This window comes from Abramis brama, assembly GCF_963993115.1.
Source record: "Abramis brama genome assembly, chromosome: 1".
Classification (NCBI taxonomy): domain Eukaryota; kingdom Metazoa; phylum Chordata; class Actinopteri; order Cypriniformes; family Leuciscidae; genus Abramis; species Abramis brama.
The window spans coordinates 24,738,840-24,751,842 of NC_139963.1; the positions used below are offsets into that span (position 1 = coordinate 24,738,840).

Below are 13,003 nucleotides of genomic sequence, written 5' to 3' on the forward strand. Positions count from 1 at the left end.
GGCGTGTTCCTTCAAGCCCGTGGACAGCTTTAAGTTTATTAAATTATAAATGTTTTAAAATGTGCAGTCAAAACTGGTGCATGTCAAATCAAGGTGAAGATGACATATTTTCTGGTCAAACCTTTTGAGGCGGAGATTTGGACACATTTGGGCTCTTTGCTGATTGGTCGAGGCTGTCCTAGTCCCCAGGACACATAGTTGAGCACCGAATGATCAGACCACCTTAATCTCCCATCGTTCTTAAATGTGTGTAACCCAACCCACCACAGATCATTTTCTTTGCGGGACATCTAGACACAGTGAAATATACAAATCTTAGTTGGTATTTCAAATACATTTCATATACAGTTAAGATTAAAAGTATAGATATAGAGATGGATGGATGGATGGATGGATGGAATATATGTCTGTAAATAAACTCCATTCAAAATATCCACCCCAAAATGAAATTTTGTAAATTTACTATATCATTCCAGCTCCATATTACATTCACAATACAAATAACTGTTACCAGTCGACGCCCTGACATTCTGTCTGAGATTTCATTTTGAGTATCATTTAAGAAAGAAAATAATGTAAGGTTGTAATGACATTATGCTGACAGTATTTTCATTTTTGGGTGAATTATTCCTTTAAGTGTAGATCACAATAGCTGTCATAAGGATACATCTTAGAGGAGAGTGTGTGTTTGTGTTATGTGTGCGTACCTTGCGTAAAGTGCTAACCAAAAACTGATTCTCCTTAGGAGAGTGCATGGAGACCAGAGAGGCGCCGTACCAGGTGCAGATCCTCTGAGCCTGTTCCCACGTGGAGCGATGTTCAAACATTTTATACTGGGCCTCCTCAAAGTCAACCCACGCTAAACCAGTGTCTAGACAAAGACACAGACTTATAGTAATCTCACATTACTTAGATTCAAAATCATATTCAGCTCACAAACAAGCTTGTCGATTATATTATTGTGTTATATTTCTAAAGGCAAAAAAAGAGAAGATAACATGCTAACATGCACTGTGACAGACCTTCATGGCTCTCGGGTTCCTCTTCTACCTTCCCTTTAGGTATTTTGCAGATCCAGTCTAGCTCAGACTCACAGTGTGATACCAGCCAGTTGGTGTCAGCCATGTTAGCTGCTCCGCACTCAGCAGAACCATAATTCCCTCTGCCAAAGTTCTGATAGGCCACCTGAAAGAGAAAAAAGATTATAGACTTTATATTGTAGAATTCCAAGCAAAAAGCTAGTGTGGCGGTACTATAGTAAAGTAATGGTAGCAGGTCACAATACCATGGTACATTGATATTTGCTGCGGTACTTCAAAGAATACAATGGTTGTACATTTTTGTGAATTTGTTATTTTAGTTCACCCAAAAATGAAAATTATGGGCCATAAGACCTTTGCTCATCCTCAGAACACAAATTGAGATGTTTTTGATGAAGTCCAAGAGCTTTCTGTCCCTCCACAGACTGCAATGTTATTATTACATTTACATTTATGCATTTGGCAGACGCTTTTATCCAAAGCGACTTACATTTCAAGGTACACATTTACATTCTTATCAGTTCTTGCTTTCCCTGGGAATCGAACCCATGACCTTGGCTTTGCAAGTGCCAACGCTCTACTGTTTGAGCAACAGGAAAGCGACGAGAATACTTTTTGAGCGAAAAAAAAATTATAAACATTTTTTTAGCACAAAAAGTATTCTCCTCACATCATAACATTAAGGTTGAACCACTGTAGTTACATGGACTGTTTTAACGATGTCTTTACTACCTTTCTGGGCCTTGAAAGTGGTAATTACATTGCTGTCTATGGAGGGACAGAAAGTTCTCGGATTTCATCAAAAATATCTTCATTTGTGTTTTACGGTTTGTGTTGAGGTCTTACGGGTTTGGAACGACATGAGGGTGAGTAATTAATGACATAATTTTTATTTTTGGGTGAACTAACCCTTTAAGAATCTTTTTTTGCTCTATGGCAGTGGCTCTCAAACAGGGGGTTCCACTAGAGGGCCTCAGCAAACTTCCAAAGGGCTCTCATAATTATTTAAAATTAGACAAAACAAGCACAAAATTCAACTTTCTTAATTCATACTGGATATAATTTATTATCCTGACTTAGTACTAAAATAACCATTAATATTATTAAAATATTCAGTATACACACTGCTGTAGTGCAATGAAATACAATGAAAAATTCACAGTATTTTAAGAAACTCACAGCTGATCCGTCACTCCATGTCCAACTGTCACTATTCCGGCGTGAAATCCCGATCCATATCCAGTGCTGCTCATGATCCTCCGCCTCCCTGTCCACACAGCCAATCAGAAAGCAGAACTGTTAGACACTACTATACCTTTAACAGGCAGTTTTCACATGATGCTTTCTACTCATAAAAGGTAAGTTCGACTAAATGAGGCGCTGCGCAGACCAATCGCAATGAATTCTATTTAGAAATTTTGTTAAAGACGAGACCAGCCGCCCCAAATCAGCTGCACAGGCTCTGATGACGACACAGCTGTTTCACGATTGGCCTGATTCGCATTCAGCAAATCACAAATTCGTGTTTTTAAAACAGTAAAAACTCTTTTCATGTAATCTTAATGTTATATTGTGTCATATTTATCAAAATAAAACTGATTAACATAAATAAAATTATAAATATATACATTTATATATAATGTCTATAAAAATATAGAGCCACTTTATTGGTATTTAAATACTATAGGCTTATGTTGAACTTTATTCTTGGACATTTGGCACTGTATTAAGCAGTAGATAAAGTAGTGAATGAAAAATGTTTCTGTTGCTTCATGAAAATGTCTGAAACTTCGGTGTATTTGACAAATATTGTCTAATCTAATGCACTTCATCTGTGATAAAGTACGCAAACACCTCACGAGCGTCACTACAGGATTACAGGAAGCAGAAAGTGTCTGACTTCTTGTCTCCGTTTTCAACTCCTCCTCGCCTGCAACAGGCACATCTCGCCCCGTCGGTGGAAGCCTAGTATAGTTCAACTCGAACACAACTATTGTTTAAGACAATCTTACACATAAAAAAAACATAAAGACATTCTATTTCTGGAGTATCTGAGTGTAAAAACTGGTGAATAAAGAAAACTTTACAAAAACATGAATTCTCACACCCTCATACGTTACAAACCCACACCTGTACCCTTCATCACACACACCTACCCGAAGGCCTCATGGAGGATCTGGAAGACAAAGGCCTCTTCCTCCGGTGTGCTGAGGCTGGCGAGCTGAGCTCCATGTTTCTGGCAGAATTTGTGAGCTTGAATCCAAGTCAATTTCTTCTCCAGTGCACCTGCATGAAAGACCTACAAAAGCACAGCGATCACTTAAAAAACTCAGTTTTTAAGAATATGCTCAGTTTTTTAATTGAACAGCAACACTAACAGGAGGTTGATCTGGAATATGAATCGGAATGACAGGGATAATTCAACTCAAAAGATTTGTGATTATTAATTGTGTGATAAATTTGTGGTCATTAATTGTGTCATTTTATTCCATGATAGGTTAAACAATTACTGTCAAAACAATTAATGCAGTCATCAAAAAGAGATTTTAATTTCAGCACCATGAAATATCCATGATTTGTTTGACTGCATCGTAAAGACTTTAGGTTAAATTAGAGAGCAATCTGAGAAAATACATTTTTAAATTGTTAATATAATATAATCTATCTGGAAAGATTCATACAAAAAAAAAAAAACTACACCAACAGAAATGATATGACTTTGCAAGTCAAATTAATTTGTTTAGCACTTTTCACAATACACTTTGTTTCAAAGCAGCTTTACAGAAAATCATGATGTTCAATATCTAAATTTCTTCATGCCTTGTAGTTGCATTTAGCAGACTAGTGCTGGGCAATAATATAGTTTACATTTTGCAAAGATACAAGCAATCAAGCAGTTGAGATTTACTAATATATATTGCCCTATGTGAAGATAAAGCTTTTTATAAAGAGCTGGCTGATAATATAAATGAATTTTGCAATTTAAAAACATCAGACTGTTTGATTTGCTATAGTGTAAATATACATTGCTTAATGTGAGCGAACTGTATAGATCTAGATATAGATTTATATATAGAATCTGCTTCAAATTGGAATTTATAAGGTGTTTTCAATTTCAAAGTGGTGCACAGCTGTGACAGACACACCTTGTAGCAGTGGTGAAACGTATTGGTGCTTTTCCATCCTGATGGGCATGACCCTGTCAGGGAGGGTGTAGGCTGAGGAGCAGGAGGGCTAGGGATGAAAGAAGTGTCCTGATTCTGTTTGCAAATGTATTTGGAGCGGACGCTGGCACAGTCCTTCACCTCCCACAGACCCATGGCCTGACCGGTCACCATCACCACACAGCCTCCCTTCATCCGTGCTGCACATCAAGCAGGTTCATGATTAGCATTTTTATGGTTTAGTACCAAATGATAAAAGGAATGATATACAGACACAAGCTATTCACACATGCTCATCTCATAAATACGGTTGTGTGTGTTTCTGTACCTGGTTCGTCTCTGTTCCAGTTGGTGTATGTGAGCTCATCTCCCGTTATCCAGTGGAAGGGGCCAGTGCTATTCTCATTATACAGGCCGAGCCAGAACTGATCAACAGACCGTCCAAACACCAGGCTGCTCACAAAGGCCTGCTCAAACCTGGAAACACACACACGAGGACCTCATAAGTTACACTATAATTTGGAGATTTCAGGAAAAAGCACATAAGCTGAATACAAATCCAGTCCATGTTGCAAGGCTTGTGTCCAGTACCTGTTATTAATAATGGCGAGCGTAGCATTGTTGCTAGCGCACATTCCTTTTGCATCACTAAAGGGTAGAGATTCTTCTCCAACCTTGAAACAAGAAGGACTGTGCCATCTCCAACCCTGAGGAGATTCACCAGAGGAAAAGAGTTTGCAGGGTTATAATGCATTATATTATTCTTGCTTATAAATATTGCACTGATAGATGCTCCCGAACAGTTCAGCATATTTTCTTTTAACCTAGAGATTTTTTAATGTATCGATAGACCAGAAAGAAAACCATTTGTGGGGGCATAATCTGGAAATTTGTTTGAAAATTATTTAAATTGTTTGCATTTAATTTTTCTAATTAAATGCATGCCCACCAGCACAAACTAGCATACACCAGTCTGGACTAGCAAGGAATTAGACCATACTTATCTAAGCTGGTTCTGTTCGTAGGTGAATTTGACCTATGGCAAAATTAATAAAGCCCCCCATCCCCGTCCCACATGCACACACACATGTTTGTTTCACTATATTAGTGAGGACATTGCATAGACTTCCATTGTTTTTATATCAGTTTAATGATATTTTCTTTGCCTAACCCGACCCCTCTACCCCTAAATTACAGAAACATGTGCAAAACACTAGATTTAAATAGAAATGGCTGATTTATAAGCCTTTTTAACTAGTGAGGACCAGGAAAATGTCTTCACTCATCAGTTGTCATTATATTTCACTAAAAGTGAGGACATTTGGGCTTCACAAGTATAGCCAAACTTGTACACACAAAGACACACATACACACACAGACACCCACATTTTAAGGAATGCATCTAAATGACACGTCAGCACTTGGCAAGAGGCGGTAACTTGACCTGTCGGCCGGCTGTCTGTTTAAGACATAACTGAGAGACAGATGTGTTCTCTCATTGTCTGACAATGACAAACTCACAATGACTTTAATAAACATTACATTCTCTAACTAGATTTTCATCTGCAGAAAGTGCTTGCTAAGCAGCAAAAGAATAGTTTGAATGCCTTATGAACTGATTGCAATTTGTAAAGCTCAATACAGGAAGAACGTGGAAGAGAGATTAACAATAATATGCAATGTAGATATGATTTCAAAAGTTTGGGGTCGGTAGGATTTTTAAAAATGATTTGAAAGAAGTCTCTAATGCTCACCAAGGCTGCATTTATTTGATAAAAAATTTATTATTACAACTTAAAATAACTGTTTTCTATTTTAATATTATCACGTTTAGGTTTTTCCCCCCTCCTGTGTTAGTTCATGTGTGCCTTGGTTGCCCTTGTGTGCGCTCATTTGTTTTCATAGTAACCCATTGAGTTCACCTATCTTGTTTAGCTCTATTATTTGGTCTGTGTATTTATACCCTCGCTCTGTTCAGTTCAGTTCTTTGTCTGGTGTTGTCTATGTTAAGCTTGGTTTATGTTACTCCTGTGTTGCTCTCCTGTGCCAGAGTGTTTTGTTTTATTTAGTTCAATAAAGTAAGACTGCTGCTAATCACATTGTGAAACCAACCATGACAAATATATATTTAAAAAAAAAATCCTGTTATTCCTGTGATGGTAAAGCTGAATTTTCAGCATCATTACTCCAGTCTTCACATCACAGTGTCACATGATCCTTCAGAAATCATTCTAATATGATGATTTGCTGCTTAAGAAACATTTGTTATCATTATCAGTGTTAAAAACAGTTGCGCTATTTAATTTTTTGTGGAAATACAGCATTTATTTGAGATAAATCTTTCGTAACATTATACTGTAAATGTCTTTACTGTCACTATTGAGGAATTTAATGCATACTTCCTGAATAAAAGTATTAACTTAAAACTATTAAAAGTCTTTAAATGGTAGTGTAAATTAATCAGTCAATTATAATAAACCAATCAATATCAGTATGCAAATATTGTGCTAATAGAATTGCTGACGGTTAGATTTTAATGAATGATCATTCTATCAGTGTAAGTCAAAAATTGCTGAAATGATCTACAAAATGAAGTTTAAATGGGACTGGAGTCCCAAAAGTTAATTGTGGAGTAGAAAAATAAAAGGTAAAATTAAAAAAATACTGGAAAGCACTGTAATTATATAAAACTGACGAGGCACACATCACTTTTACTAATGCTCTAATGTGATTAAAACAACCCCCAAGCCTAAACATTCAACTGGAACAAACAACCATCCATTTGTGCTACGGATATGAATGATATCTCAAATTGTGTGGCTTACTGAAGAAATGTGTGCTTTTATTTCTTAATTTTTTTGCCCGGAGGATGATAAGCAGGTGAAAAAAAATCCCACAGACCTACATTAGAGGAGGGGCCTGAGTCATATCTCTAGAGCAGAACATCACAGTGCAACCACCCAGAACTGCATAGCAAGCATCATACTAAAAACCAATCAGAACACTTTTACAACCAAAGAGCAGCGCCCTGGTTTTGCATGTGCAAGAAAAGAAGGGAAAGAAGTAACTTAGTCAAACAGTCTAGTAACCTCTGAACTCTGAGGGTCACAGGGTCACAGTTCTTATTTAACAGATGCCTATTACTAGGGTCACAGCAAGATAACTGCAATAATGCACACACTCATTCAAAACAAAGGGGTTTCAAGTAGAGAGACCTGAATGAAATGGGTGGAGGGGTGACAGACAGAATTTTGCCGATGTATGCATATTTTGTGTCTGTGAGTGCAACTTGGTCCATGACCTCAAACTTTTTTGAAAACAGTTATGAGCTACGAAGACTAGCGTGTGTGAGTCAGACTTCTCTGTTTATTGTATGCTTGTGGCAGGTCTGGGTCTACTGACCACATCTGGAGTTTTAAGAGCATGACACAGCAGCGACTGTGAATAGAGGCTTTATGCAGAGAGAAAGAGGGCAACAGAAAGTATGTGGTGGGGGTGGGGGGGGGTGGGGGTCCAGCTAAACAGAAGAAACAAACAGAAGACTGCAGGAGCTGCAGAGAACAAAACAAGAACGTATAATTACGGGGTTAAAACAAATGAAAAGGGAAGAATGACACAGACGAATGGGAGACGGAAGGAAAAAGGCAACAGAGTGATTTACCCTTTTGCAGCCGTGGTCCTCTATCCGGTCGTCAGCCTTCTGAGCCGATTTCTTACAGATTGAGGGCAGCGAGTAATTACATGGGCTATCGTTCCAGCGGCCCTCCTACAAACACACACATACTGTATAATGAGGGGTTATCGCCATGAAGCTGCTGTAAATTTAGCCTTTTAGGACCGCTGTCTTAATCATGAGTATAAGAAAAACAGATTCATATCCATTAGCATCAGTCAGACAGTTCTAAAAAGGTTTAACAGGATAACATTGCATTAACACACTGTACTTTTAACTGAAACCTTTAAAGGGATATTTCACCGCCGGAAAGATGAATGTGTATTTAAATTGGGTCATTTATGTAGTAGAAATGTGAAATTATTTTAGAAGTTGGTGCCGTCTAGACTGAGAAAAGCCAAAAAATGTATTTTTGGCTCATGTGGATGAAAGACAACAACTCCCAGAATGCACTTGCTTCGCTGCCCTACGGGGCCACTCCCAAGCCATTTTTTCATTCAAAAATTATATTTTGTTATATTTTATTTTATAAGGGACCGTTCGGTATTTATGGAAGGGGCCACCGGAGGAAAATAGGGGAGGGTCATGTCTTTTTATTCTTTGTTGAGGGGAGGGTCATCCAACTTTTTTTAGTCTAGGGGGAGGGTCACCCAACTTTTATATTCATGAAAACAGCAACATTTCAAAGTGGCTTGTTTGGTGCTATTTTTTTTCCATTTAGCTCCATGTTGATCTCGCGTTATCAGCCCCCCTTCGATATCAGATGGGTCTGACCCAACAAAAATCCAGTTTGGCGCTGTTTGACAGTGCGCGCGCACTTCAGTTCGCGCCTAGAAAAAGTGCATCATGTCAGAACAGATTCGCACAAAAGTTCATTATTTGCTCGTGCTTTAAAGCTTTGCCGGGTAAACATTTCTTTGGCATTTTTAATGTCACAAAGAACCGGCAAAAGTAATGATTATTAATATGTCAAATATAGCAAGGAGACATTTTAATTGTTTATTAATAAACAAGTGTTTTCTGTGTCGACTGCAAAGATGAAGTTCTCTTTGTGACATTAAAAATGCCAAAGAAATGTTTACCCGGCAAAGCTTTAAAGCACGAGCAAATAATGAACTTTTGTGCGAATAAGTGCACAGTGTCCTGTGAGTGTAACTCTACCGCTGCATTAACATGTGATGTGAACGTACGTCGAGTTTTACAGTATTGGGACTGAGGCGCCAGAACTGCAGCTGATAGAATGTGCGCTGTAGCGCGATACTACCATATTTTAGTTTCCATTCTTATTTTGTTTCCACGATGTGTAAGATGTAGGGCTACCACATCTTTAAATTACTATTAGTATTATTTAAGTTAACATAATAAAATACGTAGACCTACACCACAAAAACTAGTTGAGGATAAATTCATTAAAATTGGGCGATTCCAGTGTTATGGACGTGACATTTGCAGTCATTGAAATATAAATTCTCAGAAAATGCATTTAATACCAATATTTTGAAACGTCTGAAAGGAGTCAAAACATTAGAAAAATATCAGTCTACACATGCGTTTTATATTTAATATGAGGGAAATACACATGTGACGTGACACAAAAAATCTTTAACTTTTAGGTGGCAAAATATTTTTTAGTAATTCTATAAATTACACTGTGCAAACAAAAAGATATATACCCACCGGATGAATAAAGATCGGCCTCCACAGAACATAAAATATTATATTATTTTTATTTTATTTTTCGTGTTCGTATTTATGTGAAAAAGAAAAAGAAAAAAACAATGTTACTGGCGTGACAGTTCTCCATTACGGACATGACTGCTCTGAAAGCGACTTTAAGAATTTCACAGAGACCTCAAACAGAAAGCACAAAGCCTTTCTTTAAAGTGAATTTCGTTTTTTTATTAATTGTATCTTAATTTTAATCAATGTTTCATCTGGATTTAATAAATAAGAAGTAAATATAGTAGAAAATAGATAATCATGACACGGAGGCGCGGGCGAGTGAACTGGACTCTTGTCTCATAAATGAACCGAAACTCAGCGTAAGGTATTCTACTTGCCTCACAGACCTGAGAAATATATAGAAAGCTTGAAATGTCTACTTTTAAACAGAACAATTCATAACGAAGGAAAACAGACTGCTTTCTGCTTATGAAATGTGCATTTCTCTATGGCGCGTTCTGAGAAGATCGCGACGCATCGTCAACTTCATCTTTGCAGTCGACACAGAAAACACTTGTTTATTAATAAACAATTAAAATGTCTCCTTGCTATATTTGACATATTAATAATCATTACTTTTGCCGGTTCTTTGTGACAGCTTTTAGATGCTTTTTTCGCAGCGCCACATGTTGAACGAGTCACACCGCATCAGCACCGAAAACATGATTTTTTTCAAATCAAAAATCGTGATACGAACCGAATCGTAGGTTTGGTCTATCTTTACAGCCCTAGTAAGATGAGAAAGCAAGAGTTTATGGTTAAAAAAAAAAAAAAAAAAAAAAAGGCTATCTGAACATCTTTGCCAAGCGCAAACCAGTACAGAAGTAGGCTAATCAATAAATTATCGAGGAGGGTCATGCCTTTTTTCACAATCATTTTGGAGGGTCATAGAAAAATGTATTGCTGGCGAAGGGAGGGTCATGTCTTTTTTGACAACAGATCTCAAAACTCCTCCGGTGGCCCCTTAAATAAAAAACGAACAGTCCCTAACATTTTTAAATTACAATTAAGCTCATTCTACATTACCATGTTTTTTTTAAGCTTTTGAAATAATTCTCTTACGCTCACCAAGACAGAAATCATTCTGATATGCTGCCCAGATAACATTTGTTATTATTATCAATGTGTAAAACAGTTGGATACATTTTTTTCTTTGGATTCTTTGATGTTTAGAAAGTTCAAAAGAACAGCATTTATTTGAAACAAAAACTTTTGTAACATTATAAATGTCTTTACTGTCACTGTTGATCAAATGAATGCATCCTTGCTGAATAAAAGTATTAATTTATTGAAATTCTTTCCAAAATAAAAAATCTTACTGACCCCAAACTTTTTAACGCTAGTGTATAATGTTACAAAAGCTTTCTATTTCAGATAAATGCCGTTCTTTGGAACTTTCTATTCATTAAAGTATCCAGAAAAAAAAAATGTGTGCACAACTGTTTTCAACATTGATAATAAGAAATGTTTCTTGAGCAGCAAATCATCAAATTAGAATGATTTCTGAAGGATCATGTGACACTGAAGACTGGAGTTATGATGATGAAAATTCAGCTTTGCCGTCACAGAATTAAATTACATTTTTAAATATATTCAAATAGAAAACAGTGGATCAAATAAATGCAGCCTTGGTGAGCAGAAGAGACTACTTAAAAAAAATCTTACCGATCTAAAAATTTTGAACAATACAGTGTGTAAATACACACAACATATATTAATATATACTCACAGGACCCCAGATGGTAACACAATCCTCGTTAACGCTTCGAAAATTGTTGGGTTCAAACGGATGCCAGTAAGTGAAGATGACTGGAGTGCGATCCGTCCATTCAAAGTTCATCTGCATAGCTGTATCATGTAGACCAATCCACAACTCCTCTATATCTAAGAGACAGGAAGAGAGAGAGTCTGAAACATCATGGAGATTGTGCCAAATTATATAAAATATAATTGCTTTTTTATTATACATTTTATTTTGAATGTATTATCTTAAAATGCGCCAAATTAGTGAGGTTTATGCTCAACAAAAAGAAAAGGCAATTTCTTGTTTTCACTAAAAAGACTAAAAGACTGATAAAGAAAATGTTCTCTGTATATTTATAAATGGGCATTAGCATGCCTATACCTTTCTTCATATGCTTAGTGATAAATTCGAGCTCTGGGAGGGTGTGAATGCTAACAAGGTTAGCCTCCATCTTCTGACAGATTTTGTGGGCGGAGCTCCAGTCCAGGTTGTCTGAGTTCAGCCTATAGCAGCCCGCCTGGAAGTTCTGCCAGCCTACATCACACTGGTACCGCCCGTCATCTGCCCAGGAGTCTGTTTCACACACAGACACAGGTGAAATCTTCACAAACAAAACAGACTTTCAGCTAGATCAGCAGAATCCAAACTCTAAGGCATGCAAAAAAGCATGCAATTTTGGGTCAAGATACTTAAATTGCATGGCTGGGCAAGACAAGGTTTACCTATGAAATAAATCAAATCGTATTTAATCATTTAAAGTATAAGTGTAAGCAGTGGTAACATTGCTCTGTACATTTATATGTGAACCACAAGCCACAAATGTGCATTCACACACTGCAGTGCACACATACCTGTGGTGAAGGGGTCGAGTGTGGCGTTCGGTCGTTTCTTGCAAATGTAAGGCAGAGCTACTGAACAGTCCCGGTTGTGCCAGCGACCCTGGGCATCGGTGCTGATCACTCCACAGTTTTCCTCCTCGTCATAGCTTGGCATTTCTAGAACACAAACACAAGCACACATGAGATAATAACACATCCTCCCTAATAGAAATGCAAATGAGCTCCTACATATCCTCTGTTCCAAATAAAATAAGATCTACTAATAACTCTAAAGAGAGCAGAACAATGCAGAAAAAAGTCTTAAAGTAAAATATTGTTTCATATGTAAGAAAAATATATAGTCAGCTGGTCATTATTGGTTTATTGTTCGGTCATTGGTCATTATCAGAGGTCTAATAATGACCTGCTGACTGTACATTATCCTACTTATTACATGGCTTTATATATTATAAATAAATTCACTACTGTTTAAAAGTTTGGGGTTGGTAAGATGTTTTTAATGTTTTCAAAACCGCATTAATTTAATTAAAAATACAGCAAAAACAATAATATAACATTGTGAAATATTGTTACAAGTTTTCTATTTAAAATATTTTAAAATGTAATGTATTCCTGTGATGGCAAAGCTGAATTTTCAGCATCATCACTCCAGTCTTCTAATCATTCTAATACGATAATTAAGGTGCTCAAGAATCATTTCTTTTTATCATTGATTTTAGTTTAAATAATGTAATTACTGTAAGTGAGAAGAAACTGTAAAGTGCTACAAAAGACATGAAACTACCACATAAACTAGATGTAGCTAAACTTAAACAGTGTAG

At 36.8% G+C, this 13,003-nt stretch overlaps 1 protein-coding gene across 1 annotated transcript in view; it reads right to left on the reverse strand.

Moving 5' to 3' along the window:
- The window catches only part of mrc2 (mannose receptor, C-type 2), a 39,066-nt gene that overhangs the window by 11,147 nt on the left and 14,916 nt on the right, over positions 1 to 13,003 (reverse strand). Inside the window, exons 6-17 of the mRNA XM_084115264.1 lie at positions 12,195 to 12,338; positions 11,725 to 11,916; positions 11,329 to 11,483; positions 7,866 to 7,970; positions 4,796 to 4,911; positions 4,533 to 4,681; positions 4,187 to 4,404; positions 3,197 to 3,339; positions 2,220 to 2,307; positions 1,023 to 1,185; positions 708 to 871; positions 122 to 290 (exon numbers count right to left, since the gene is read on the reverse strand). Of these exons, the coding sequence (XP_083971390.1) occupies positions 122 to 290; positions 708 to 871; positions 1,023 to 1,185; positions 2,220 to 2,307; positions 3,197 to 3,339; positions 4,187 to 4,404; positions 4,533 to 4,681; positions 4,796 to 4,911; positions 7,866 to 7,970; positions 11,329 to 11,483; positions 11,725 to 11,916; positions 12,195 to 12,338 (1,806 nt within the window). The remainder of the gene's footprint in view (positions 1 to 121; positions 291 to 707; positions 872 to 1,022; positions 1,186 to 2,219; positions 2,308 to 3,196; positions 3,340 to 4,186; positions 4,405 to 4,532; positions 4,682 to 4,795; positions 4,912 to 7,865; positions 7,971 to 11,328; positions 11,484 to 11,724; positions 11,917 to 12,194; positions 12,339 to 13,003) is intronic.